The sequence below is a fragment of the Oryctolagus cuniculus genome, chromosome 13 (assembly GCF_051225735.1).
Source record: "Oryctolagus cuniculus isolate XC-2025 breed Fujian yellow rabbit chromosome 13, ASM5122573v1, whole genome shotgun sequence".
In the NCBI taxonomy this organism is placed as follows: domain Eukaryota; kingdom Metazoa; phylum Chordata; class Mammalia; order Lagomorpha; family Leporidae; genus Oryctolagus; species Oryctolagus cuniculus.
This window is the reverse complement of record NC_142879.1, coordinates 45,022,131-45,048,927: the sequence shown is the minus strand read 5'-3', so window position 1 is coordinate 45,048,927 and position 26,797 is coordinate 45,022,131. Positions and strand designations below refer to the sequence as shown.

Genomic DNA, 26,797 nt, shown 5'->3' with positions numbered 1-26,797 from the left:
CTTGATCTCTTTGTAGATTCTGGTTATTAATCCTTTATCTGTAGCATAGTTTGCAAATATTTTTTCCCATTCTGTCGGTTGCCTCTTCACTCGTCTGACAGTTTTTTTTTTTTTTTTTTTTTTTTGCAGTACAGAAACTTCTCAATTTGATAGCTCATTTTCAGTGTGGAAATACAATAGACTTTATATTGACTTTATATTCATTACAATGATAAACTCATTTATAAGCTTATTTTTTCAACATAAATTCTGTGAGATTTTATGATCATATTATCTGCAAATAAAAACTCATTTCTTTCATCTTTAACTATTGCATGTCTGTACCCTCCACTGTCCTCCCAGGCCACAGCAGATAGCTGGACTGGAAGAGGAGCAACCGGGACAGAATCCGGCGCCCCAACCAGGACCAGAGCCCAGGGTGCCAGCACTGCAGGCAGAGTATTAACCAAATGAGCAGCAGCGCCAGCCTATTTAAAAAAATATTTTATTTATTAATTTGAGAGGTACAGTTACAGATATAGAGAGGGAAAGACAGAGAGAAAGGTCTTCCATCCACTGGTTCACTCCCCCAAATGGCTACAATGGCCAGAGCTGGGCTATAGTTAATTTTTCCAAATGCCTTTTCTCCATCTACTGAGATTATCATGCACTTTTCTTCTTTAGTCTATTAACATGATAAATTACACTGATTATTTTCCAAACATCAAACTAGTGTTGCATTCTTTGGATAGCTCTGATATATTACCTTTTTATATTTTGCTCGATTCCATTTCACAATATTTTTTTGATTTTGTTGTGTACTTTGGAATGTACATCTATAGTTTCCTTAATATATTCTTGTCTGGGGCCAGCATTGTGGCACAGTGAATTAAGCTACCATTTGAAATGGCGGGATCCCATATTAAAGTGAGGGTTCAAGTCCCTGCTCTTCTGATTCCAATACAGGCCCCTGCTGATGAACCTGGGAAGTCAGCAGAAGATGACCCAAATACTTGCAACCCTGCCATTCACATGGGAGATCCCAATAGAGCTCCAGGCTACTGGCTTCAACTAGTTGAGCCTAGCTCAACCCTGATCATTAAGGTCATTTGAGGAGTGAAACAGCAGATAGAAGATCTCTCTATCCAATTTTACCTCTCTAAAACTCCCACCATTTGCAAAGTGCAAACCCACCCAGGTGTCCATTGTATCCTATAATACTTTATGTTTTTTCCATGTTATTAATCATAATGAAGCTATGTTTTCCTCCCAAAAGCTTAAATATGGCTTTAATACCTATTTTAAAAAGCAAAACACATTCTACACCCTCACCTTCACAAAACATACCTAGTAACCTTACCTGAATCCTAGCTTCTTCCTACTAAGACCATATCCTTTGTAGTTTTCCCTTGCGAAATCCTTTTTGCAAAGCCCCATAAAACACAAAGCCTAAAATCCACATTGCTTTTCTTCTCAATCTCCACTGTTACTTCTTACACTGTTACAGTTTCTCCTTTGTAAAATATCTTGGTCCATGACACCTTATTGCGCTCTATCTTTCATGTCAGTCTGCTTTGCATATTCATTGAACACTTTAGTCTTGGGTTTCAAGGTTTTCTCTATTACTAAACTGTGTCATCTTGTATAAATTTGTAGCCAGGTGGAAGTCCTGATCAATACATTAGCCGTAAAATGCATTGATGCCTCAATTTTAGTAAACCTCATTTCTACACCACCTTAAACACATTACGTTGTCCTATTATAGTGATATCTAGAACTATTACCTCAGAAATTTTAGACTTCAGGGGCCGGTGCTGTGGTGCAGTGGGTTAATGCCCTGGCCTGAAGCCCCGGCATCCCATATGGGCACTGGTTCGAGACCCGGCTGCTCCACTTACTGTCCATCTATCTGCTATGGCCTGGGATAGCAGTAGAAGATGGCCCAAGTCCTGAGGCCCCTGCACCCACGTGGGAGACCCGGAAGAACCTCCTGACTCTTGGCTTCAGATCAGCACAGCTCCTGCCGTTACGGTCCATGGAAGACCCCTCTCTCTCTCTCTCTCTCTGCCTCTCCTCTCTCTCTGTATAACTCTGACTTTCAAATAAATAAATAAATCTTTAAAAAAAAAAGAAATTTTAGACTTCAATGTTTTCTAATTGAAAGTTTTTCCTTTAATAGTCAAACTTCTCAATCAAGATCACAGTTAATTTTTTTTTACTTCCGTAGTGGTTTTATAGAGCTGTTTCAAGGCTCACTACAAAATCTGGTATTTGTCTCTTGGATATTTATTATAATCATCTGCCTTTTCCCAGTATGTGGGTCATGAGTAATTAGGGAAATAGCTTTGGTTTCTGAAGTGTTGTGGTGTAGCCAATTAAGACCCAACCTGAAGTGCCGGCATTCCATATGGGTGACGATTCCAGTCCCAACTGCTTCACTCCTGATCCAACTCCCTGATAATGTGCCTGGGAAAGCAGCAGAAGGTGGTCCAAGTGCGTGGGCACTTCTACCTACACGGAGAACCCAGAAGAAACTCCTGACTCCTGGCTCTGGCCTTGCCCAGCCCCGGCTGTTGAAGTCATTTGGGAAATAAACCAGTGGATAGAAGATCTTTCTCTCTGTCTCTCCCTCACTTTCTCTCTGTAATTCTACCTTTCAAATAAATAAAATATTAAAAAAAAATCCAAGCACAACACAGACATCCCCTATCAAACTTTTGGTCACTCTTGGCAAGGCCACTGCATATTTTCCAACTTAAAAATATTATTTACCGGCCGGCACCACGGCTCACTAGGCTAATCTTCCACCTTGCGGCGCCAGCACACTGGGTTCTAGTCCCAGTCGGAGCACCGGATTCTGTCCCGGTTGCCCCTCTTCCAGGCCAGCTCTCTGCTGTGGCCCGGGAGTGCAGTGGAGGATGGCCCAAGTGCTTGGGCCCTGCACCCCATGGGAGACCAGGAGGAAGCACCTGGCTCCTGCCTTCGGATCAGCGCAGTGCGCTGGCCGCGGCGACCATTGGAGGGTGAACCAACGGCAAAGGAAGACCTTTCTCTCTGTCTCTCTCTCTCACTGTCCACTCTGCCTGTCAAAACATAAAAATAAAAAATTAAAAAAATTAAAAAAATATTATTTACCACAACTATCATAGTCTTTAATCAAATTAGGATTTAAAACATTTCTCTACAGACTAGCTGCCTTTATTCTGCTATAATATAACAAATTTTATAAAAGGAGCAAAAAATATTCATGAAATGCATAAGTCAGTTTCAAAAAAATCCATGGAAAATTTTTTGAAGCCCTTCTTAAATGCATATTTATGACTTTTGCACATTAGATTAAATTATTTATCACAATCAAATTATAACTTCAGTATTGAATTTTTTATTGAGGACAATATAAATGGGAATTTGAATATTATTCAGCTAATATAATCAAAGGGAAATATGGATAATTTTTTATATCTAATATGAGATGTGCCTCACTGATGTATTTGTTTCAGTCTAAATATAAAATAGATGATAACTAATACCTCTCTCTATCTTGTGTTTTTTAATGGAATGATCAAATTAATTCTCTAAGAACACAATTTCAAGTCCGTGGATATCAGTTTTCTACCAGTCTTCTAGAGAGTACAGAATTATCTTGTTAAGGTTTTACTAGCCAGGATAAACATCACTATAAGGTATTAAATATGTTATTAAATTATCTCATTTAGATATTTATAGTATCCAAGTCACCAACAACAGTCTATTTTTGCTTCTACTATAGTCCCAGTCACTATTATGTAAAGTATTAGAAAAAATATTCCACACTAAATCAACAGGCAAGAATACACAGCAGATCAAGGCCATTAAGTTGTTTAAATTGAGCCGTATTTACAATAGAGGATATGAATCAAAACGAACTAAAAAGTTCTCACCATCTGCAGGAAAGCAATCTGAACTGAAAGATATATCATCAATAGCTATGACTTCATCTTGTCCACGAGTTGAAATCATCTGACCTTGAAAAACAACCTGCCCAAAGAAAACAAAATGAAGCAAGAAACATCACTGTCTCAAAGTCTTACAGAAAAGAACCCACAAATACATGTCATTCCCTAGAAGCACTTGGATGATCATGCAAATTCTAAGTGTGAAAACAGCAAAGTAAACCCTCTTAAGGACAATAAAATGGATAGCAAATGCAGTACTGCAAATACCTGGCTTAAGTTAGGTAACACGTTTTGGAAATGAAACCACATTCACCTGGTTTCTATCCTACAGTTTTCTCTGTGTAAGTGCCTGTGTGTTCAAACTGTCTGGCACTTTCCGGCTTTTGAACATAGCTTTCTCTTGATCTCTGGTTCTTAGCATTCTGCAAGTGTGCTGCATTGTCATCTCCGGTTCTTCAAATTTTATTCTAGGCCTTGCCTTGAATGTCCTGTGCTCTCCTCTTGCATGTTTCCTTCCACCACCTAATCACAATTCGGGACACCTACTGGAAATTATTGTTCAATGACTTAATGTTCCTTTTTTTTTTTTTACAGGCAGAGTGGAGAGTGAGACAGAGAGAGAGAAAGAGACAGAAAGGTCTTCCTTTGCCGTTGGTTCACCCTCCAATGGCCACTGCGGCCAGCGCACCGCACTGATCCGAAGCCAGGAGCCAGGTGCTTCCTCCTGGTCTCCCATGGGGTGCAGGGCCCAAGCACTTGGGCCATCCTCCACTGCACTCCTGGGCCACAGCAGAGAGCTGGCCTGGAAGAGGGGCAACCGGGACAGAATCCGGTGCCCCGACCGGGACTAGAACCCAGTGTGCTGGCGCCGCAAGGTGGAAGATTAGCCTAGTGAGCCGCGGCACCGGCTCTCTAATGTTCCTTAATGTTAACTGAATGTTTACATTGTAATGTGGAGCCTGCCCAGGTCTACACCAAGAAGAAATATCCTGGGACGTGCTTAACTTGAGAAACTCAGAACCACTCTCTAATTTCCTAATCACCTAAAACAACATAAATTGGTGTGTTGGTGGAGAATTTTATCCCCCCCTCACCAGTGAATATGAATAATGCTTGTAGCTTCACTCATGGATGTGTGAAACATAGCTACATTGTTCAAACCTTGCTTACAACACAAACACTTATTTCAAACAATCAGCACTGCATTTAGGCTGAATGCAGTAAACCACAGGAGATAATTTTGCTATAGCACAGTTTCCTTTCTTCTACTACTTATGCTGCACTAATACACATTAGCCTTCAAAAGGCTAATGGAAAACAGAATTAAAATGTTTTAATACAAAAAATTTTGAAATCCATATATTGTGTTTTCATTAACATGCATTTTCCATGAACTTTTGGAAGATCCCTCCTATTTCCTTTCAAACCAGACACTATCTACTGTTCCATTAAAATTCAGTGAGAGGAGTAGAAATTTGGCCTACCAGTTAAGCCCCCAGTTAGGGTGCCCATATTCCAGTCTCTGGCTTTGGCTGCTAATGCAGATCCTGAGAGGCAATGGTGATGGACCATGTAGTTGGGTTCTTGCCAATCATTGAGTTCCAGGCTCTTGGCTCTTGGCTCCAACCCCAGCCCTGGTCCAGCCTCAGCCAATGTGGGCATTCTGGGAAGTGAACTTGCAGATGGGACCTCTCTGTGTCTGTCTCTCTGACTCTAAAATACTTTTTTAGTCCAGTGAGAAACATATACAACACACATAGAAATCTGTTTATATGTAGCCCTTAGACAGTCATACCTTCTTCACACAAAACAGAATACCCATGTGACTACTTAGAAATCGGGACTCTGTTGGAAAAGCCCATCAAAGACTGTTATGTAGAGGTGGTTTTATATTATAACAACAGAGCATAATGATTAAAAGTGTAACTCAGAACCAACTACTTGGGTTCAGGTCCTAGTTACATCACAACAGCACCCTGGAGAACATACTTAACATGCCCGTACCTCAGTTTTTTCCTTAAATAGAAATGACAAAATCACCAACCTGTGATAAAGTTTATACAAGAAAAATGAATTACACATAAAAATATACCTAATAAATAGTTGGCATTAAGTAAATATTAGCTACTATTATTATAACAAAGTTACTAAATATTTATGAATTATATGCTTAAAGATAGAAATTTATTCTATACAAATTAACATTTTATTCTTCTGAAAGCTATTTCACATATATATATATTGGCTGAATTAAGCAGGTCTTTGGTTGACATTTTTGGAGAAGAAATACATATTAAATGCATTATAACTCATCTCTTTTTTCCCTTCTCACATTCTTCCCCTCAAAAACCTCAGTGTTTTGACTGATGTCCAGAAACACAAATTGATATCACAAATAATCCCCTCTCCTGAATCCTCTCCCATATCTCTGCAGCCTACTGGACATTTTCATTCAAATGACGAGTCCCTTCATAATATTTTGCTCTTTCTACTCAAATTGAATCTCTAACCTCACTCAATTTCTGACAATGATGCCAAGAAACTGTTGTGCTGTAATTCTCAAAATTCCAAAGGACTTTTGGAATAACTGTTTCCTTAATTCTCGTGTCCAATCAGCCAAGACCCATCAAGTCTTATATTCCTTCCATCCCTATTTCCACTCCTATATCATGCCTGATATATTGAAGTAGCTCTTAAATTGCCTTCTTGCCATAATCCTCTCAGATTTGCAATAGGAGGCTGACGCTGTGGTGCAGCAGGTTAAGCCATCATCTGCAGTGTGGGCTCCCACATAGGTGCCAGTTCAATCCCCGCTGCCCCATTATTAATCCAGCTCTCTGCTAAAGTGCCTGGGAAAGCAGCAGAGGATGGCTCAAATCTTTGGGCCCTCAAACCCAAGGGGGAACCCAGGTTAAACTCCTGGCTCCTGTCTTCAGCCTGGCCCATCCACTGCCACTGTGGGCATTTGGGGAATGAACCAGTAGAAGATCTCTCTTCTCTCTCTCTCCCTCTCTCTCTCTCTCTGTCTCCCCCTCTCTTGCTATAACTCTGACTTTCTTTTTTTTTTGTTTGTTTGTTTTTGTTTTGTTTTGTTTTGACAGGCAGAGTGGACAGTGTGAGAGAGAGAGAGAGACAGAGAGAAAGGTCTTCCTTTTTGCCGTTGGTTCACCCTCCAATGGTCGCCATGGCCGGAGCGCTGCGGCCAGCGCACCGCGCTGATCCGACGGCAGGAGCCAGGTGCTTCCCCTGGTCTCCCATGGGGTGCAGGGCCCAAGCACTTGGGCCATCCTCCACTGCACTCCCGGGCCACAGCAGAGAGCTGGCCTGGAAGAGGGGCAACCAGGACAGAATCCGGTGCCCTGACCGGGACTAGAACCCGGTGTGCCAGCGCTGCAAGGTGGAGGATTAGCCTAGTGAGCCACGGCGCTGGCAACTCTGACTTTCAAATAAAGTAATTTTTAAAAAGAATTTGCAATAGATATAGGTTTACTTGATTGGGTTATCTTACATATTACCTTGGTAAGGAAAAATACTGTTAGAATTAGCTACTATGTGAGTTCACTGGCTCAGCAAGAGGAAATCTTTTAAATATTTATTTATTTATTTTAAAGGCAGCAAGAGAGAAAGAAAGAGAGAGAAAAGAGGTGAGACGAGGCGAAGCAAGGAGAGGAGAGGAGAGGAGAGGAGAGGAGAGGAGAGGAGGGGAGAGGAGAGGAGAGATCTTCCATCCACTCGTTCACTCCCCAAAATGGCTGCAGTGGCTAAGGCTGGGCCAGGTCAAAGCCAGGAGTCGAGAACTGCATCTGGTTCTCCCAAGTAGGTGGCAGGAGCATAAGCACTTGGGCCATCTTCTTCTGCTTTCCTAGGCACATTAGCAGAGCACTGGACTGGAAGTAGAACTTAGCACTCAAATGGGATGTTGCTGTCACAGGGAGTGGATTAACATGGTGCACAACACTGTCCTAAAGAGGAAATGTTTATCTTAGGGAAAGAACTATGTCTCTACGAATAGTGAAATTGACTAATGGGTCTGGTATAACGGCAAAACTCAAAACCGACCAGGTGGCTGGTGCCATGGCGCACTAAGTTAATCCTCTGCCTGCGATGCCGGCATCCCAGATGGGCACCAGGTTCTAGTCCTGGTTGCTCCTCTTCCAGTCCAGCTCTCTGTTGTGACCTGGGATAGCAGTGGAGGATGGCCCAAGTGCTTGGGCCCCTGCACCCACATGGGAGACCAGGAAGAAATTCCTGGCTCCTGGCTTTGGATTGGCGTAGCTCCAGCCACTGGGGCCATTTGGAGAGTGAACCAACGGAAGGAAGACCTTTCTCTCTCTCTCTCTTTCTCTCACTGTCTGTAAACTCTACCTGTGAAATAAAAAAAAATAAAAAAAAAAAAAAACAGGCATAACTAAATAGTGTAGCTAAATAGATTAAATCAAAACATTTCCCAGGAATTTTGGTTAGGATATGGGCAATTTGCTAAAAAACCTTAGCATCAGGTTCCATGAAGAGCCATGGTCAGAGGCTGTGTTGGGTATGTGCTGGTAGGATTTCTAAGAAAAGTGATATTTAACATTCCTGGTTTTCAGCAAAACCTTGGCAAAGATAGCTTCCAAACACCTACTTTGTTTTGATTGTATTGGAGAAAAGAACAAAAGAGGAACAAAACAGAATCAACATCTGAGCTCCCTTCAATAGCAAAACAAGAGGTAAATATTTAACACCCTGCTTGGGATGCCTGCATGCCATATTGAAGTGCCTGGGCTCAAGACCCAGCTCTACTCTTGATTCCAGCTTCCTGCTGATGTGCACCTAGGGTGGCCATCATATGGGAGACCCACATCGAGTTTCATCTCCTAATTTCAGGCTGGCCCAACCTCAATTATTGTGGGCAATTGGGAGTGACCCAGCAGATAGGAGATCTCCTTCTGTCTCTTGAATAAATAAATAAGCAAACAAATAAATAAATATCCAAAAAAAGGAACCAAAAATGGTGTGGCAGAAGGTTTCACTTCAATTTGGGAACTAAATTTCTACTGTATATTTAGCTTATTTTATCCTTTGCTTCCTTCAACAATTTATAACAGTAGTAAGCATTTATGTTTATAATTTCAAAAATGTAATTATAGTTCATCAGTACCATGCAGTGCCTAACACTATTGTTTCATTCAACAGAGAAGACAAAAGGATATTTAATGAGTCACATGCAATAGATGTGACCAAATCCAGTGGAGGTTAGATTTTTTTCTCCTATACCATCTAAACCTCTATATACTATACTACAATTAAAAATTATTATGGCTCAGTGATTAAGCAGTTGAGATCTGAAATCAGATTATCCCAGCCATGGTATGGGATTTAGTAGGTTACTCAACTTTGCAAAGCTCATAATCCTCAGGTAGACAAAGGTACACAATAATTCTTCCTCAAAGGATTATTATCTAGAGTCAATTAGATTATGTACCCTTTTGTAGTCTGAATATACTCTGGCCCTTGAATTCATGCAGGAATTTAACCCCAAAGTCATAAATTAATGGTACTAAGTGGGTAGAAACTTAATACAATTAAAGGCTTAACATGAGGCCTTTGAAAGCGATTGGATTAGGACATTAGGGGGAGGTCCTATGATTGAATCCTGGTAGCTTTATAATAGTCCACATAAACATAGAACAAGTACACTTTCTGTCCCTTGCCATGTGTGGTTCTGCACTATCTCAGATCTCTGCCAGCAAGAACGCCACCACCAGGGCCAGTGTTCTGTCATAGCAGGTAAAGATACTGCCTGTGATGCCAGCATCTCATAAAGGCACCCATTTAGTCCTTGCCGCTCTACTCCAGTCCAGCTCCTTAATAATGGCCTGGGAAAAGCACAGGAACATGGCTCAAATGTCTGGGCCCCTGCCACCCTTGTGGATGACCTGGAAGAAGCTCCTGACTTATCCCTAGACCATGCAGCCATCTGGGGAGTGAACCAGCAGATGAAAGATCCCTTTCTCTCTGTCCATATATCTCTGTAACTCTGATTTTCAAATAAATAAATAAATATTTTTAAAAGGTATTCTATCACCAGAGACCAAACCAATAAGGCCTACCTGATCTTGGACAGTGAGCTTCCAGAATCATAAGCCAAATTAACCTCTTTCCTTGGTAAAGTGAGCTCACTCAGGTATTTTGTTATAATAATGAAAAGCTGGCTAATATATCCACAAAGCATTAAACAGTGCTGAACACATAGTAAGTGTTAGTTGTTCTTATTCCTTAAATGTCTTCGGAGAGGCCAGCATTATGGTATAGCAGGTAAAACCCCTGCTTGCAGTGCAAGCATCCCACATAGGCACTGGTTCAAGTCCCAGCTGTTCCACTTCTGATCCAGCTCCCTGCTAATGTGCCTGAGAAAGCAATGGAGGACAGACTCTGCACCCAAATGGAAGACCTGGAAGAAGCTCCTGGCTCCTGGCTTGGCTTGGCCCAGCACTGGCTACTGTGGCCACTTGAGGAGAGAATCAGCAGATGAAGATTTCTTTTTTTTTTTTTTTTTTTTTTTGCCAGCCAGAGTTAGACAGTGAGAGAGAGAGACAGAGAGTTATAGACAGTGAGAGAGAGACAGACAGAGAGAAAGGTCTTCCTTCCATTGGTTCACCCCCGAAATGGCCGCTATGGTTGGCGCACTGCGCCAATCCGAAGCCAGGAGCCAGGTGCTTCCTCCTGGTCTCCCATGCGGGTGCAGAGCCCAAGCACTTGGGCCATTCTCCACTGCCTTTCCGAGCTACAGCAGAGAAGTGAAGATTTGTCTATCTGTCCCTCCTTTTTTCTCTCTGGAACTCTGTCTTTCAAATAAATAAAATTAATCTTTGAAACCAAAGGTCTTCAGAAATGTTTTGAAATACTGCCATCTTTACTAGAAACACTATTCCATCCTTATATGGTAATACTTCCTCAGAAATTAACATATTTTAGTTTTGTGAAGGGATGGACCTAGTATTTTACAGTTGAAAAGTGACAAAGTCCACAAGTAAGGACCTGCTGCACAGGCTTTCTCAAAGGCCTATGCCAAGCTAGGATTGAGCTGGGACTAAAATACTTATTTTGACATTTTTAAATGAAGTATGCAAGGCTTTTAACTATCGGAAGTCAGCAAGAAGGGGAAATTGCATAAAAGTCTCAGACACTAGCAAGTGCTGAGACAGCAGATATTGTACAGTGACACAGATTAAAAAATTCCCTCAAGTCTCTCACCAAAGCTTTTCAGGAACAAGACACAAGATGGTGGCAGCCATTTTACAGATATAGCACATCTCTGTGGCCCAGCAAACAAGAGCAAATGAAGATCTGTTCACTTATTGACGTGACAGAACTAAAACATACCTGCAATCAGATTGATAGAGCTGAAGGACCCCAAAAGATTCATACGGTCTCCTCATTCTTACAAAGCCTTTACGGTACAAGCATCATTTTCATAGCAACAATAAAGTAATTTAGGAAACAAATTAATATCATGCACATGTATCTGCATTAGTTGCATCCACTGCTGCATTTACAGTGCTCAAGTGAATAACCTTGCTGTCTCAGCCACAGCTGAATTACCCTGCAAATGATGTATCCTGGAATTTAAGTTTTATATTAATCTACTGAATGTATTTAATCACCAAATCCCACAATGTGCCATTTGAGAATGAGCAGCTAAGGAAAATCAGAAAATTATTTTGAGAGTTTAACCTAAAAATATCCAGCAAGTTCCAATCCCGTCCAACATCCAAACCTCTATTAATTTGGATAGTCAGATAAAAAAGGCACAAAGCCTGACAAAGATAGCTTAAGACTCTCACTACTGTCTCCATCTCAGAGTTGAAAAATATGTGTAAACAATGACAAAACACGTGCCTAGACAATATTCCCATCTCAGTCACTAAAATGTATATAATCATGGAGAAAGAAGGAATTTCCACAAAATTATCCTTCAGTTTCTAATCGATGTGACTCAATTTTTACAAAATAATATTGGTTCCATTTTCCTGCTATTGTTCTTTAAAATGACAGACAGAAACAAGATCAAAAAGAGAAGCTTAGCAAATAAGCCAAAAATTTTTCTAGCAAGTAAGAACACCTGAACATAAACAGAGAATCAGATTGATGCTCAGGGAAATTCATTCTGCGCAACACTGCTCACCAAAGCCACAGGTTTCTTTAGGGCCCGGGAACACATACTGTATTCTCCCACACTTGTCAAAAATCTAACCGTTAAAGTCCTGCTGCAATCGCTTCTCTGCCTTTTGACTAAGATCAAGTGTAAAGTGGTACTGGGTGCGGGCCAGTGTTGCAGTGCAGCAGTTTAATCTTAAACTTGCAATGCCAGCATCTCATATCAGAGCATAGATTTATCTCAGCTTCTCTGCTTCTGATCCAGCTTCTTGGTAATGTGCCTAGGAAAGCAGCATAGGATGCCCCAAGTACTTGGGCCACTGCCACCAATGTGGGAAACCCAAATGGAGTTCCCAGACTGCTGGCTTCAGCTTGGTCCAGCCCTGTCCACTGTGACCATTTGGGGAGTGAACCAGTAGAGGAAAAATCTCTGTCTCTCCCTCTCTCTGTACTTTTCCTTTCAAATAAATTAATAATTTTTTTTAAAATGTGGTATTGGGAAGCATCCTTGTATCATTCCTACCATATCCCAAGTTTTAATACAAGTCTCCATTAAGTAAATAGATCAGTCACTCATAGAAATGATGCCTTTCCTCTCCAAACACACACATACACACACACACACCACAATGCACACTCCTTCAGGAGAGCTCAGAGTCTCAAACTACAGCCATGCATTTCCAACAACACAGATCTTGTTAAGTTTAGGAATCACTTAGTCATCTGCTATGTGATTTTTTTTAAACCTTCTTTGGATTCTCATTTAGTTTAACAACATCTGAAGTTTCCAAATTATAGTGATTTTATGAAAGATCAGCTAATAAAATGTACCATTATTTTATCACATAACTCAACCTTTATAATAGAGACCCTGTTCATTTTTCTATCCTTTTCCTCTTAGCCACTCAAAATAATTTAAAGTAAAATTCAATCCAATTTCATCCTTATATTTGCACAAGTGTTAAATTCATTATATATCAGATGATTAGCCACTGCACATCAAATTTATAAAATTGAAAATAAATTAAAAAGGAAATCTCTAAACTGGTCTACAAGCCAAGTTTAGAAAGTAAATTTATTAGGAATAACATGCTTTAATATCTCATTTGTAACTAGAAAATTTTGTTTTACTGTCTCAAATGTTAACAAGCAATACTTTCCCAAGACCTCGTATAATAATCATTAGATTACAATTTCCATCACCCATAAGTTTTATTAAGCTGCATAAATAAATTTGCCTTTTATAGGTCTGCATTGGCTTAAAATCTCAAAATTATTTTGGAAAAAAATAAGGTTGTGTTGAAATGAGCTTAACCATGAAATGAATGTAACAATTGAACATAATAATTTTTCTACTTGAACAGCATTTTGGAATTAGTATTTAAATCAAACAGTCTCTTACTTAAATTGCTGAACGTGATCTAGGTTGGAAGAAAAATTATTCTTGGGAAGAAAAAATGAAAAGTAAAAGGAAGTTAGAGAGGAAAACAGAAGAGTTCAAGAAATTAAGGAAAGAATAAAAGGTCATGGTTTACTAAAGTATCAATATCTTTAAATATATCAACTTTAGTTTCGGTATATCAACTCAAAACACTGTTATAGAGGTAACTTCTATGGTAATAGACCATCCCAGTTTTCCTAGGACTGTCCATTTCCAATGCTCAAAAGTCCTGAGATGTTCCTCAGGCCCCAGCAAACTGGGATTGTTAATTTACTTTTAAGTCATTTGGTGTTAAAGATGCATATGTTATCATTGTTGCTTCAAATATGTAGTTGGAGAATAAAACACACAAACCTGAAATCTCTGTGAGCTCTGGATTTTGACAACATTTCTCTCCCACTGATTTTGGAGCCCAGCTGCATTTTGCCATAAATGCTGAACAGCACCACTGCATGCATTTTGGAGTCCTACCATTAATTTACAACTCACATGACTGATGAAGTAATAAAATGTAATCTGCAAAAAGAAATTGATGTCCAATTACAATAAAGAAGGTACTCAACATGACTAATATTTAAAATGCTTTGTGCCTTCAGATACCTGGCAAGCACGTTGGTTATCGGTTGAAAGGAAAACTCTGCTTCTTAAGTATGAGGAAGTAGAATCCACTTTGGAGACCAGTGAGAGGAAGTGGGCTATAAAAAAAAAGAGAGAGATTCAGTGCACTCGATTCTGAATCAGACACTAGTGATTAACTCAAGCCTACACCCATGTTAGGTCAATATAATTTTTTTAAGAAAGATACATCTAACCACATTATTTGTTTTTCTAAGTGTTATCATATATTTTGCTTCTTTATATTACTCTGTAAAATAACTAATTGTGATTATACTTCCTATACCATTATAATGGTGTATAATCACATTCCAGTGTATCATATCTACCATAGAAAGCTAAGACTTTGCCAAGACGGTATCAGGGGAAATATTTTAGTGGGACTGCCCTAAAAAATATGTAATTCAATCAAGAATTCAAAAGAGACCATCATTCTTTGTGATTTGGTTCAGAAATAGTTGAATCAAATAGCCCCAGCTTCACCCAGTATCATGGAAATGAACATTGAGTCTTAATGCTCTCCTATTTGCAGCAGTACCTACCCTGTCAGGGAATCCGCCACTATTTAGAAAACTAAAAATATGTAGAGCATTCCCTAGGCCTTCAAAGATTTCTTTTAGTGCTTTAAAGGGGTTATACTTATAATCTGAGAACCATTGTTTTCTGCTTCTCTATTTGCTACTTGTCAAAAGGAATAATAAAGATGATTGATAATGAATGTGATGACATTTCTACCCAAGTTACTTAGTGTTTTTTTAAAGTTGAACTGTCAATAAAATCTAGTTTTCTATCATGGGGAGAATCTATAACAAAATTGCAACACCTAATAAAGTTCCTCTCTACTTCATTTCCAAAACTGTACCCTAATTATGAAGAAAGAGGTAAAATTAATAATTGTTTATAAATATAGAGGCACAACTGAAATTACTGCAATAACAGAAAACTGTTCTAAAAACATATTCCCTAGAATTATTATATAAACTTAATTTAGATGAAGTGTTGTGTATCATGGAGGTACAAGTCGACTATTATTACTTTGCTTTTGTATCAGGTAAACAAATGTTGTATGAGCGAACAATCAAATACATATTAAGAGCCATATGAATATGTTATTTTAGGTTTAAACATTATTATGAATACAAATGATAATAGCATTCAACATGCTCTAAATTATAATTTATAAATATTCCACTACTGGGGCCAGCATTGTGGCATAATGGATTAAGCCACCAACTGCAATGCCAGCATTGCATATGATTCTGGTTCAATTCCCGGCTGCTCTACTTCCAATACAGCTCCCTGTTAATGTGTCTGGGAAAGCAGTGGAAGATAGCCCAAATCCTTGGGCCTTTCCGCCCACATGGCAGATCCAGACGAAGCTCCTGGATCCCGGCTTCAGCCATTTTGGGGGTGAAACAGCAGATGGAAGATCTCTCTCTCTCTCTCTTTCTCTCTTTCTGTAATTCTGCCTTTCAAATAAATAAAATAAATCTTTTTTTTTAAAAATAAATATCCCACTACTAAAATGAATCATAAGAAACTCAGGAAAATATTTTCATTCATCAATGTAATTATTTAAATTAGTCATTAATTTTTTAAAAGCTTGGTTTTAAAAATCATACTTGACTTAATATACTAAGCCACTGGACAATAAAGTAACATTTTACAATAATATTTTTCAAATCTCAAATAAGTATTGAAGTGTTTAAACACTATGTTCTATAAATAGAAATCATGTTACTTGGTGCATGTTATGACAATAAATTATCCTGTGTTTTGTCAAATATTAAATAAAGTTAAATCTTTAGATTATAGTCATCTATAAAGTTTTACATTCAAGAATAAGTTGAGATCCTTTGAGTTGAGTTGTAGTAACAAACAACTTTCTTTTTGAGAACAGAAATAAAAGTGTTCAAAATGCATCCAATAGCAGTATCTGTTTTCTACCTTTAATTCCAACTTAGTGACAATACCAAGGATTTTTTTAGTGTACATTCCATATTACTTTGCTCCTTACTATATGAATATACAATTTCTTTAATTCACAGATAGAAATGTTCTTTAGAGAGCAATATAAGTAGATTGTTTTGACTTTCAGAAAACATTAGTCATCAAGTCAACTTCTAAGCAAAAGTTTGGCAGTCTAACTTTTCCCATATCCTTATCACCTCATCTAACACTGCCACCTTCTGGTTCTAACCATTGAAAGGAGACTATGATAATAAAAAATGGTATCCAACATTCTGTAAAACTATTCCTCTCACTGAATATTATAATTCACATATGACACACACACACGCATTATCCACGTCATAATGTCTTGTGAATCCATATTCATTTCAGTTTATTTATGATTCACAAATTCCCATTTTTGCCTGCATATATAAAAGCAAATGCTTAACTTTAACACATATATAAAACAATCTTGAGATAAAGTATTAATTAATTATTAAACTGACAAAACAGAATAAAAAGTCATGATTTCAGGTATCATCTTAATATTTTTTGTCAAAAGACCTTTAAAAAATATTTTTTCCTCAGTAGCTGCATAAATGTTGGAGTAAATCCCAACATGAACCAAATTTAATACCTAAAAAATTAGTATATAAAATATGAAAGCAAGAAAATCAGAGCTAAATCCAGTAAAGTGGGTAATGAATTCCACCAGCGTTGAGCTTCTGTAAAAGGTAAGGTAGAATTTTCAGTCTCATATTCAACTAGTGATAGGCAGCTTTGTAGTCTTCCACTTCCCAAATTTTGGGTAGCTAATGAGATTAAATGTGAGCAGGACAAACAAATCCTATTGCATGTTACAGACTAACCAATTGGCAAAGAGAATCTAAAAAAAAGAAAAAGGAAGCATTTTCACAGAGAGATAATACCAGTTCTCAAGCTCATCCCCCAAATATCAAACAGTGAGGATGGGTTATCAAAACAAGTTCCAGGGACCCATGTTGTGGAACAGCAGGTGAAGCCATCCCTCTGAGACACAGGCACCCTACATGAGAATGCCAGTTTGAGTCCCAGCTCAAAACAAGGTCCAAGGACTAAAGCCTAGGTTAAACTGTCAAAATATATAGAAAAAGGAATGTGTTCATCCCTGACAGATTTAGGTCATTACAGCTAATACAAAGGAAATTACCATCCACAAACACCTTCAAGTTTGTTATATATATAATTTATTAAATTCTGTTTCCATTGAAATACAAATTTTGTCTCATACCCATTCTTAAACTCAATACAACCAGATAATATCTGCTTAAACTATACTTTATGTCTCAAAGGATACCCTCAAATAGTAATTGTTTATGGATTGTTAGCAACTTGTATAGGCATGCTGCCATAAAAACTTGTCTGGCTACTGTGACAAAAGACTAAGTGAATCAATTTAGATGACCATAAAATATACAATAAAACAAAGGTTATGTTAATAAAAATGCTATATTAAAGACCTCTGAAACTTTTCTCCTCTATAAAGTAATTTATAAACTGGCATAATATTTTCAAACTATGCAATTGATAAAGGGTTAATATCCAGAAACTATAAAGAGCCCAAGAAATTCAGCAACAACAAAACAGAGTCTAGTTAAGAAATGGGCAAAGGACTTGAACAAGCATTTTTCAAGAGGGGCAATTCAAATAGCCAACAGACACTTGAGAAAATGCTCAGGATCACTAGCTATCAGAGAAATACAAATCAAAACTGTAACAAGGTTTCACCTCACCCCACTTACAATAGCTTTTATACAGAAATCAACAAACAAATGCTGGCGAAGATATGGAGAAAAAGGTATCCTAGCCCACCGTTGGTTGGAATGTAAACTGGTACAGCCACTGTTTCTCATAGTGTCAGTTTCACTTCTACAGATTTCCTTTTTGGTGCACAGTTGGTTGTCACCAATCAGGGAGAACATATGATATTTGTCCCTTTGTGACTTATTTCACTCAGTATGATGTTTTCCAGATTCCTCTATTTTGTTGCAAGTGACCATATTTCATTTTTTACTGCTGTATAGTATTCTATATAGTAGATATCCCATAATTTCTTTATCCAGTCTTCCATTGTTGGGCATTTAGGTTGATTCCATGTTTTGGCTATTTTGAATTGAGCTGCAATAAACATTGAGGTGCAGATAGCTCTTTTATTTGCCAATTTAATTTCCCTTGGGTAAATTCTGAGGAGTGGGATGGCTGGGTCATATGGTAGGTGTATATTCAGACTTCTGGGGTATTTCCATACTGTCTTATACCATGGCTGCACCAGTTTACAGTCTCACCAAAAGTGGATTAGAGTACCTTTTTCCGCACATCCTCACCAGCATTTGTTGTTCGTTGATTTCTGTATGAAAGCTATTCTAACTGGGGTGAGGTGAAACCTCATTGTGGTTTTTATTTGCATTTCCATGATGGCTAGTGATCCTGAACATTTTTTCATGTGTCTGATGGCCATTTGGATATCCTCTTTTGAAAAATGTCTGTTTAAGTCCTTGGAATATCTCTTAAGTTGGTTGGTTGTTTTGTTGCTGTAGATTCTGGTTATTAAACCTTTATCAGTTACACAGTTTGCAAATAATTTCTGCCATTCTGTTAGTTGTCTCTTCACTTTCCTGACTGTCTCTTTTGCAGTACAGAAACTTCTCAATTTGATGTAATCCCAGTTGTTAATTTTGGCTTTGGCTGCCTGTGCCTCTCGGGTCTTTTCCAAGAAATCTTTCCCTGTACCAATGTCTTGCAGGGTTTCTCCGATATTCCCTAATAATTTGATGGTGTCAGGTCATAGACTTAGATCTTTAATCCATTTTGAGTGGATTTTTGTATAAGGTATAAGGTAGGGGGCTTGTTTCATACTTCTGAATGTGGAAATCCAGTTTTCCCAGCACCATTTGTTGAATATACTTTCCTTGCTCCAGGAACTGGTTTTAGCTCCTTGATCAAATATAAGTTGGCTGTAGATTGATTTCTGGTGTTTCTATTCTGTTCCATTGGTCTATCCATCTGTTTCTGTACCAGTACCAGGCTGTTTTGATTAAAACTGCCCTGCAGTATGGAAGACTTACTACTCGTTAACACAGCAATAATCATTACAGAGTCACTTCAATTCTTTTCAAAATGTCAATAACAATTTTCGAGAATGCACAAGTTGATCCTAAACTTCATATGGAAATGGAAGAAACACAGGGTAACACAAAAATATCTTGAAAAACAAGGACAAAAATTTTTCTTAATTCCTGTTAAAGCTTACTACAAAGCTGCAGTGACCAAGACTGTGGTATTGCCAAAAGCATAGGAACAAAAATCAATGCAGTAGAATTAAGAAACAAACTGATATATCTATAGTCAATTGTATCTATTTATTTTAAAGGCAGAGTTACAGAGATAGGAGAGAGAGAGAGAGAGAGAGAGAGAGAGAGAGAGAATCTTCCATTTGCAGGTTCACTCCCACATGGCAGTAACAGCCAGGGTTGGGCCAGGCCAAAGGCAGGAGTCAGGAGCTTCATTCAGGTCTTTCACAGGGTGCAGGGGCCCAAGTATTTGGGTCATCTTCCACTGCTTTCTCAGGTGCAATAGCAGGGAGCTGGATTCCACATCTGTGTGGAATAGATGGGACTCAAACCAACGCCCTTATGGAATGTCAGCATCACAGGGAGCAAGTTAACCTGCTACACCACAATGCCAGGCTCTCAATTTTATTTTTGACCAGGTGCTAAAAAATTGAATGTGGGAAGAAGTCTTTGCAATACACAGTGCTGGGAAAACCAGATAACTGCATGCAAAAATAAGTGAAAACTTCAAATGATATCTAAAAATTAATTAAACCTGAATTAAAGGTTTAAATATAAGAGGTAAACTTGTAGAAGAAATCTTAAGTAGAAGTATACAATCTTTGCTTATGCAATGGTTTCTTCACCATGACACCTAAAGCAAAAGCAATCAAATAAATAAAGAGCAAGCAGGTAGGTGGATGGATGGATGGATGGATGGACAGATATAATAATAAGTTTGGCTTCAAAATTATATAGGCTAACACAGGAGGACCAAAAATGGCAGTGACAGAAGATAAATCCTTAATTTTGGACATGCCCAAAAACAAGGGTGGGGAACGTTTTTTCTGCCAAGGGCCATTCGGATATTTAAAACGTCCTTCAGAGACCATACAAAATTATCAACTTAAAAATTAGCCTGCTATAGATTTACTGAATTTTGGGCATCTCCTTTAGTTGCCTTGGCAGGGCCAGACCAAATGATTTTGTGGACCTTCTATAGCCCACAGGTCAGATGTTCCCCACTCTTGCTCTAAAGGAACAAAGCAAGCCAGAGATTTGCGACCAAATCATGTTGCTAATTAGTCTCCAAGTACAAACATCCAGATCTCCAAACCCTACATTTAGAACTTTTTTCTACTTTAACAAGTAAATGGGCTTCTTTTTCATTACAAAAGGCTATTATAAGTACAAATGGACAATCCAGTAATAATAAAATTTTCTTTCCTGAAAAGCTTCAAAGTTAGTGTATCTATTGATGCCATAACAAATTATCACATACTGAGCAACTTAAAAAATACAAATTCATTATCTCACAGTTTCTACAGATCAAAAGCCTAAACAAGTGTGGTTTAGATGGTTTTTGGCTTTGATGTTCAAAAAGTGGAAATGAAATTGTTGGCTAGCTCTATCTGCTCCTTTCTGATGCTTCTCAGATGAATTTGCTTGGAGTTCTTTCAGGGTGTTTGTTGGAAGATTTGAAGTCCATGCAGCCCTAAGACTGAGATCCCTGCTTCTTTGCTTGCTGGTAAGCAGTGATTGTTCTCTACTTCCAGAGGTTCCATCATTCCTTGTTTTGTGGAGCTCCTTCTCCTTTTATTTATTTATTTTTTTTTTTTTTTTTGACAGGCAGAGTGGACAGTGAGAGAGAGAGACAGAGAGAAAGGTCTTCCTTTGCCATTGGTTCACCCTCCAATGGCTGCCGCGGCCGGCGCACCACGCTGATCCGAAGGCAGGAGCCAGGTGCTTCTCCTGGTCTCCCATGGGGTGCAGGGCCCAAGCACTTGGGCCATCCTCCACTGTACTCCCTGTCCACAGCAGAGCGCTGGCCTGGAAGAGGGGCAACCGGGACAGAATCTGGCGCCCCGACCAGGACTAGAACCCGGTGTGCCGGCGCCGCAAAGCAGAGGATTAGCCTAGTGAACCGCGGTGCCAGCTCCTTCTCCATTTTCAAAGCCAGCAATGAAAGTCAAGTACTCCCATATTATTTATTTTTTAAGTACTCACATTTTAAATGTCTCTTATCTTCCCTCCTGCCTTCCTTTTATAGGGGCCATGTGATTAGATTGGGCCCACTGGAAAAGTCCAAGGTAATACTCCAATTTTAAGGTCCACTGATCAGTAACCTTGGTTACATTTATAAAGTCTCTTCACAGCAGTACCTAGATTGGTGTTTGATTGTATAACAAGGGAATGAGCATCTTGAGTTCGATGTCTTGAGAATTCTGCCTATCACAATAATGTGGACACCAATTTGGTTCTCTTGTTCCATTTGCTATATGTCAAGGTGATGACAAAATAAATAAATACAGTAGTTTGTTTTTTTAACTTTTATTTAGCAAATATAAATTTCCAAAGTACAGTTTATGGATTACAATGGCTTTCCCTCCCCATAACTTCCCTCCCACCCACAACCCTCCCCTCTCCCACTCCCTCTCCCATTCCAATCGCATCAGGATTCATTTTCAATTATCTTTATATACAGAAGATCAATTTAGTATAAATTAAGTAAAGATTTCAACAGTTTGCACCCACACAGAAACACAAAGTGTAAAGTATTGTTTGAGTACTAGTTATAGCATTAATTCACATTGGACAACACCTTAAGGACAGAGATCCTACATGAGGAGTAAGTGCACAGTGACTCCTGTTGTTGACTTAACAAATTGACACTGTTGTTTATGGCGTCAGTAATTGCCCTAGGCTCTTCTCATGAGTTGCCAAGGCTTTGGAAGCATTTTGAGTTTGCCGACTCTGATCTTATTCCGACCTCCGACAGGGTCATAGTCAAAGTGGAAGTTCTCTCCTCCCTTCAGAGAAAGGTACCTCGTTCTTTGATGGCCCATTCTTTCCACTGGGATCTCACTCACAGAGATCTTTCATTTAGGTTGTTTTTGTTTTTGTTTTTGTTTTGCCAGAGTGTCTTGGCTTTCCATGCCTAAACTACTCTCATGGGCTCTTCAGCCAGATCCGAATGCCTTAAGGGCTGATTCTGAGGCCAGAGTGCTGTTTAGGACATCTGCCATTCTATGAGTCTGCTGTGTATCTCATTTCCCATGTTGGATCTTTCTCTCCTTCTTAATTCTATCAGATAGTATTAGCAGACACTAGTCTTGTTTATGTGATCTCTTTGACTCTTAGACCTATCATTATGATCAATTGTGAACTGAAATTGATCACTTGGACAAGTGAGATGGCAATGGTACATGCCACCTTGATGGGATTGAATTGGAATCCCCTGGTATGTTTCTAACTCTACTGTTTGGGGCAAGTCAGATTGATCATGTCCCAAATTGTACATCTCCTCCCTCTCTTATTCCCACTCTTATATATAACAGAGATCACTTTTCAGTTAAATTTAAACACCTAAGAATAATTGTTAATTACAGAGTTCAACCAATAGTATTAAGTAGGACAAAAAAATACTAAAAGGGATGAAGCACTAAGTTGTTCATCAAAGTCAGGACAAGGGCTGATCAAGTCACAATAAATACAGTAGTTTGTAAAATACAGTACTTTGTCTCTCTTGACTAATTGACTAGCTTTTCTCAACTAATTGACTTGTAGGGTATGTTAGATAAGAGTGCTTCTTCATCACAGTTCCCCATATTCATATTCAGAGATTGACATTGGCCAGGTGATTTCCAGTTTAATGGGTAAAATTCCCTGCCTGCACTCATGTAATGGAATCAATGCTGATCTTTGTTCAAGATTCAAAACATATGTCATTTGGAATCTGTATAATGTTTATTTCAGTATACTACTACTGGGTTTTAGCTACTTTTGTTGAGTATGGATTTTTTTTCATTTGTGGCTGAATTAATTTGAAGAACATATATTCATATAAGTTAAACAAATAAACAAGCTATCTGCCTATACAGATAAAATTTCTTCCAAAAAGGAAATCAAATCATGTTTACGAAAACATTTTTATACCTCAATAGAGAAAGTAGCAAGTGCATCATTTTTCAGCACTCTTCAGTGAAAAAATATTACTCACTTTAATGTATTTGAGAGCTTGCCTACTAGGGTACATTGTGAAATTTCATTGGTATGATATCAGTCAATTTAAGTATCTAAGTTGTCAACTGTGATTTCCCCACTGATGTATAACTCTGAATTTGATTTAAAATAAATGAGAAAATAAACATTTACCAATATACGACTCATGTCATATTTGTTCCGAAAATATCATACAGTTTACTCATTTCAAATGTGTGTGCATGCATGTACACACACAAATATCAAGGATACTGATGTTACTAGCTAGACAATCAAAGAAAATACTGAAGCCCTCTAAAAAATACTATGATGAGACAGAATGAGTCATTAAACAGCACATATGTGTAACTTTGAAATTCCTTCCCCTATTCCTGAGCCACAGCCACACATCCATCAATATGTCTTATTTCTGTTGCCTGGCTATACAGCCGCAGAAATGGAATTGTCAACTGTGAAGGATTTGGGATACAGGAGGGAGAAGAAAAGGAAATGATACTGATGAGCAATATCAGAGACATTTAGGGGACAGCCTCTGACATTCCCAATATACACTTTCAGCCTCATCTTCATTTCCAAAGATAGTCCCCACAGGTCAGAGTGGACTGCATGACATTGCCTGAGTGTCCCAACTATCTCTACATGGTCCTTATATGCCCCTTTCAGTTTGAAGTATCATTTCTCTCACCTCTGTCCATTGAAATACAAATCATCTTTCAAGTCTTCTCTAAAATGCCCTTTTTGTCTACAGTCAGCACTTGCTTCTAGGTCCAGAACAATTTGCTCAAACCCATATTTTAACACCTTTTTCTTTCTCCTTTACAGAAATGCATTACTCCTGAACATGTATCCCATAGAGATAAGAAACAATTTGATATGCAGACTTCAGTTTGTTATTTTTTTATAACCTATGCAGAATTCATCATGGTATCTTACACATTAAAGTTGGTAAGAATCTTTTGATTTAAATTAAGAACTGTCATTATCAAATATAAAATATACTTTAAAATACATAACTTTTAATTTTTGGTTTTCAAAATAATATAACTACCATACTGAAATTGGAAAAAGTAAAAAATACTGTACTTCTACTTCACTAACATGTCTTATTTATACTTTTATTCTTATTAAAAAGGTTTAATACCGTAACCAAAACTTTTTCATAACTGAGAGTTCAGAAGAATTTTCAAATGACAATGCAACATTTGTAATGCTGACTCTGATGCAGAGTCCAGGTACACTTTACACTAAAGTTTGCTACAAATGTTAATATTAGACACAAAAATTAAAATGATAATTTGTCTGTAAATTCCCAGAGGAGAAATTACATTCTTTGTTCAGGCCTCTTCAACACTGCGTAGTATCTGATGAAACAAATGTTCAATTAATGTCTAATGAGCAGACTAGGGGAGAGCAAAATACAACCCAAAGAAACATACCAGCTGCCACCTGACTTGTATTTCTTGTGAGATATTAGATTTTTACATGTTTAAATGATTAAAAATTCAAAACACAAAAATATATTATCAACAAAAATATGAATTATAAATTTTTATGTCTATAAATAAAATGTCTATTATAAAACAGTCATGCTTAATATTTTTGTATTATTTATAGTTGTTTTTACAATAGAATGGTATAGTTCGGTAGTTAGGACATAGAACAGAGGACTCAAAAAGTCAAAAATGTTTACTATCTATCCCTTTAAATCAAAAGGGTACAGACCTCTGGAAGAGATGAGTCACTCAAGGGAAATCTTTAAAAACAAGATGGATGTCCCATACAATATCTGTGAAACACACACACTATATCCTTGTGATATTGTGAACTTTTAAGTATGTATATGCAGCTATAAGAAAGCTTGTTTTATGGGTGTTTTACTATTCATATATATAGCTACAAGGATAAAAGTTATGTCTCTATCACTAGACTCAAAGTTCATGGGGGAGAAGAGCTGTGCTTTTGTTCACCTTTATGCCTGCAGGCCCTGGATTAGAATGTAGAGCAATGTAGGTGCTTTATAAAGAGTTTCTGCAATAACAAACACATAAAGGAATAAATGAACAATAAATTTTCACTGTTTTTAAAATAAATAGTTATTCAGACTATAAAGACAGCAGAAATGTGATCTATGGAGTGAGAATGTGGGATTCTTTTCTCCACTTGTGGGCCTTTACCATTTCTTCTTAATAAAATAATCCAACTCTATGCCTAGATAATGCAACCTGCCTACTGTTAAGGAAGGGGTTATGGTTCTACTGCCCTTCAGAATGGGCAGCAAAGAGAAACTCTGGAGATTTGGGTGTTCACTCAGATGAAACCCTCAGTGGTGAGCATGATTACATTAAAATAAGAAATATATGTTCCCAGAATTGTGTCTACAAGTCACATTGAGTTTGTTAAAACCTAATTAAACTTTTTTTAAAAAATGACAAAACTTCAAAAAAATAAGAAATACCCAAAAGCTGGCACATGCAGAGGCTTTACAGAGCAACAAAAGAGGCATATTTTTAAGGGAATACAAACTAGGAAGAAGGGATCAGAACAAGTCAGATTCCCTCAGACTTTGCACTGGGTCTGGCTTTAGATGCAGCTGAGGGTTGGACTATAGCTCTGATAGAAAGGCTGCTGTCTCCTTGGCCTGAAAACCAGAAAGGGGAATCTCAAACAGCCATATCTGTCGGAAAGATAAAAGAGAATTCTAGAAAGAAAAGAGCTAGGAAAAGAGTGTCTCATGTTCTGTGAGTAAAACATGCTCAAGTCTCTGGCTAAAATGGAGACATTCATGTGTAAGAAGCACCTCTTAGCAACCAAGGATGAAAGAACTGAGTTGATATTTGAACTGCTCCATACAACAAACAACATGAAGTGCAAAATCTCAGTTTACACAAGTTAATAACCTGCTTAAACAAATCATCACCACTCTCTGAAGGAAGAGAACAGAATTTAGAGCTTCCACAACGTAAATATTCACAATGTCCAGTATACAACTCAAAATTATCTAATAATCAGGGAAATGTAATCATACACAGAGAGCTCAAGAAGCTCATGGATGATGTAAGTTATGAAAAAACTCTACATGGATTTCAAAATTTTGTGCCAGAAATAAACTTATCCTTTAATTATACCTTTCCGTGAAATTTTCACAGCACCCTTGTTTCGTGGGTATACACAGGGCAACTCTGAGATGATGAAAACAGTGATTTCAAAACTGCTATTTTAATTATGCACAATGAAGAAACTGAAAATATGCTTATAATGAACAAAAACATAAGGAATTTTAGCATAGAAAATAAAATTCAAGCAACCAACTAAAAATGTTAGAATTGAAAAATATATCTGATTTTTTAAATCATCAGATGGATTTATAAGCATAATGAAGATAACAAAAGAATGAATGACTGAACTTGCAGACAGATCAACTGAAA

General features: G+C 38.0%; 1 protein-coding gene across 1 annotated transcript in view; it reads right to left on the bottom strand.

Annotated features, from left to right (window-relative positions):
• The window catches only part of MALRD1 (MAM and LDL receptor class A domain containing 1), a 407,814-nt gene that overhangs the window by 358,295 nt on the left and 22,722 nt on the right, over nt 1–26,797 (bottom strand). The window contains exons 3-5 of the mRNA XM_008268638.5: nt 14,095–14,189; nt 13,849–14,010; nt 3,900–3,996 (exon numbers count right to left, since the gene is read on the bottom strand). Coding sequence (XP_008266860.4) covers nt 3,900–3,996; nt 13,849–14,010; nt 14,095–14,189 — 354 coding nt within the window. The remainder of the gene's footprint in view (nt 1–3,899; nt 3,997–13,848; nt 14,011–14,094; nt 14,190–26,797) is intronic.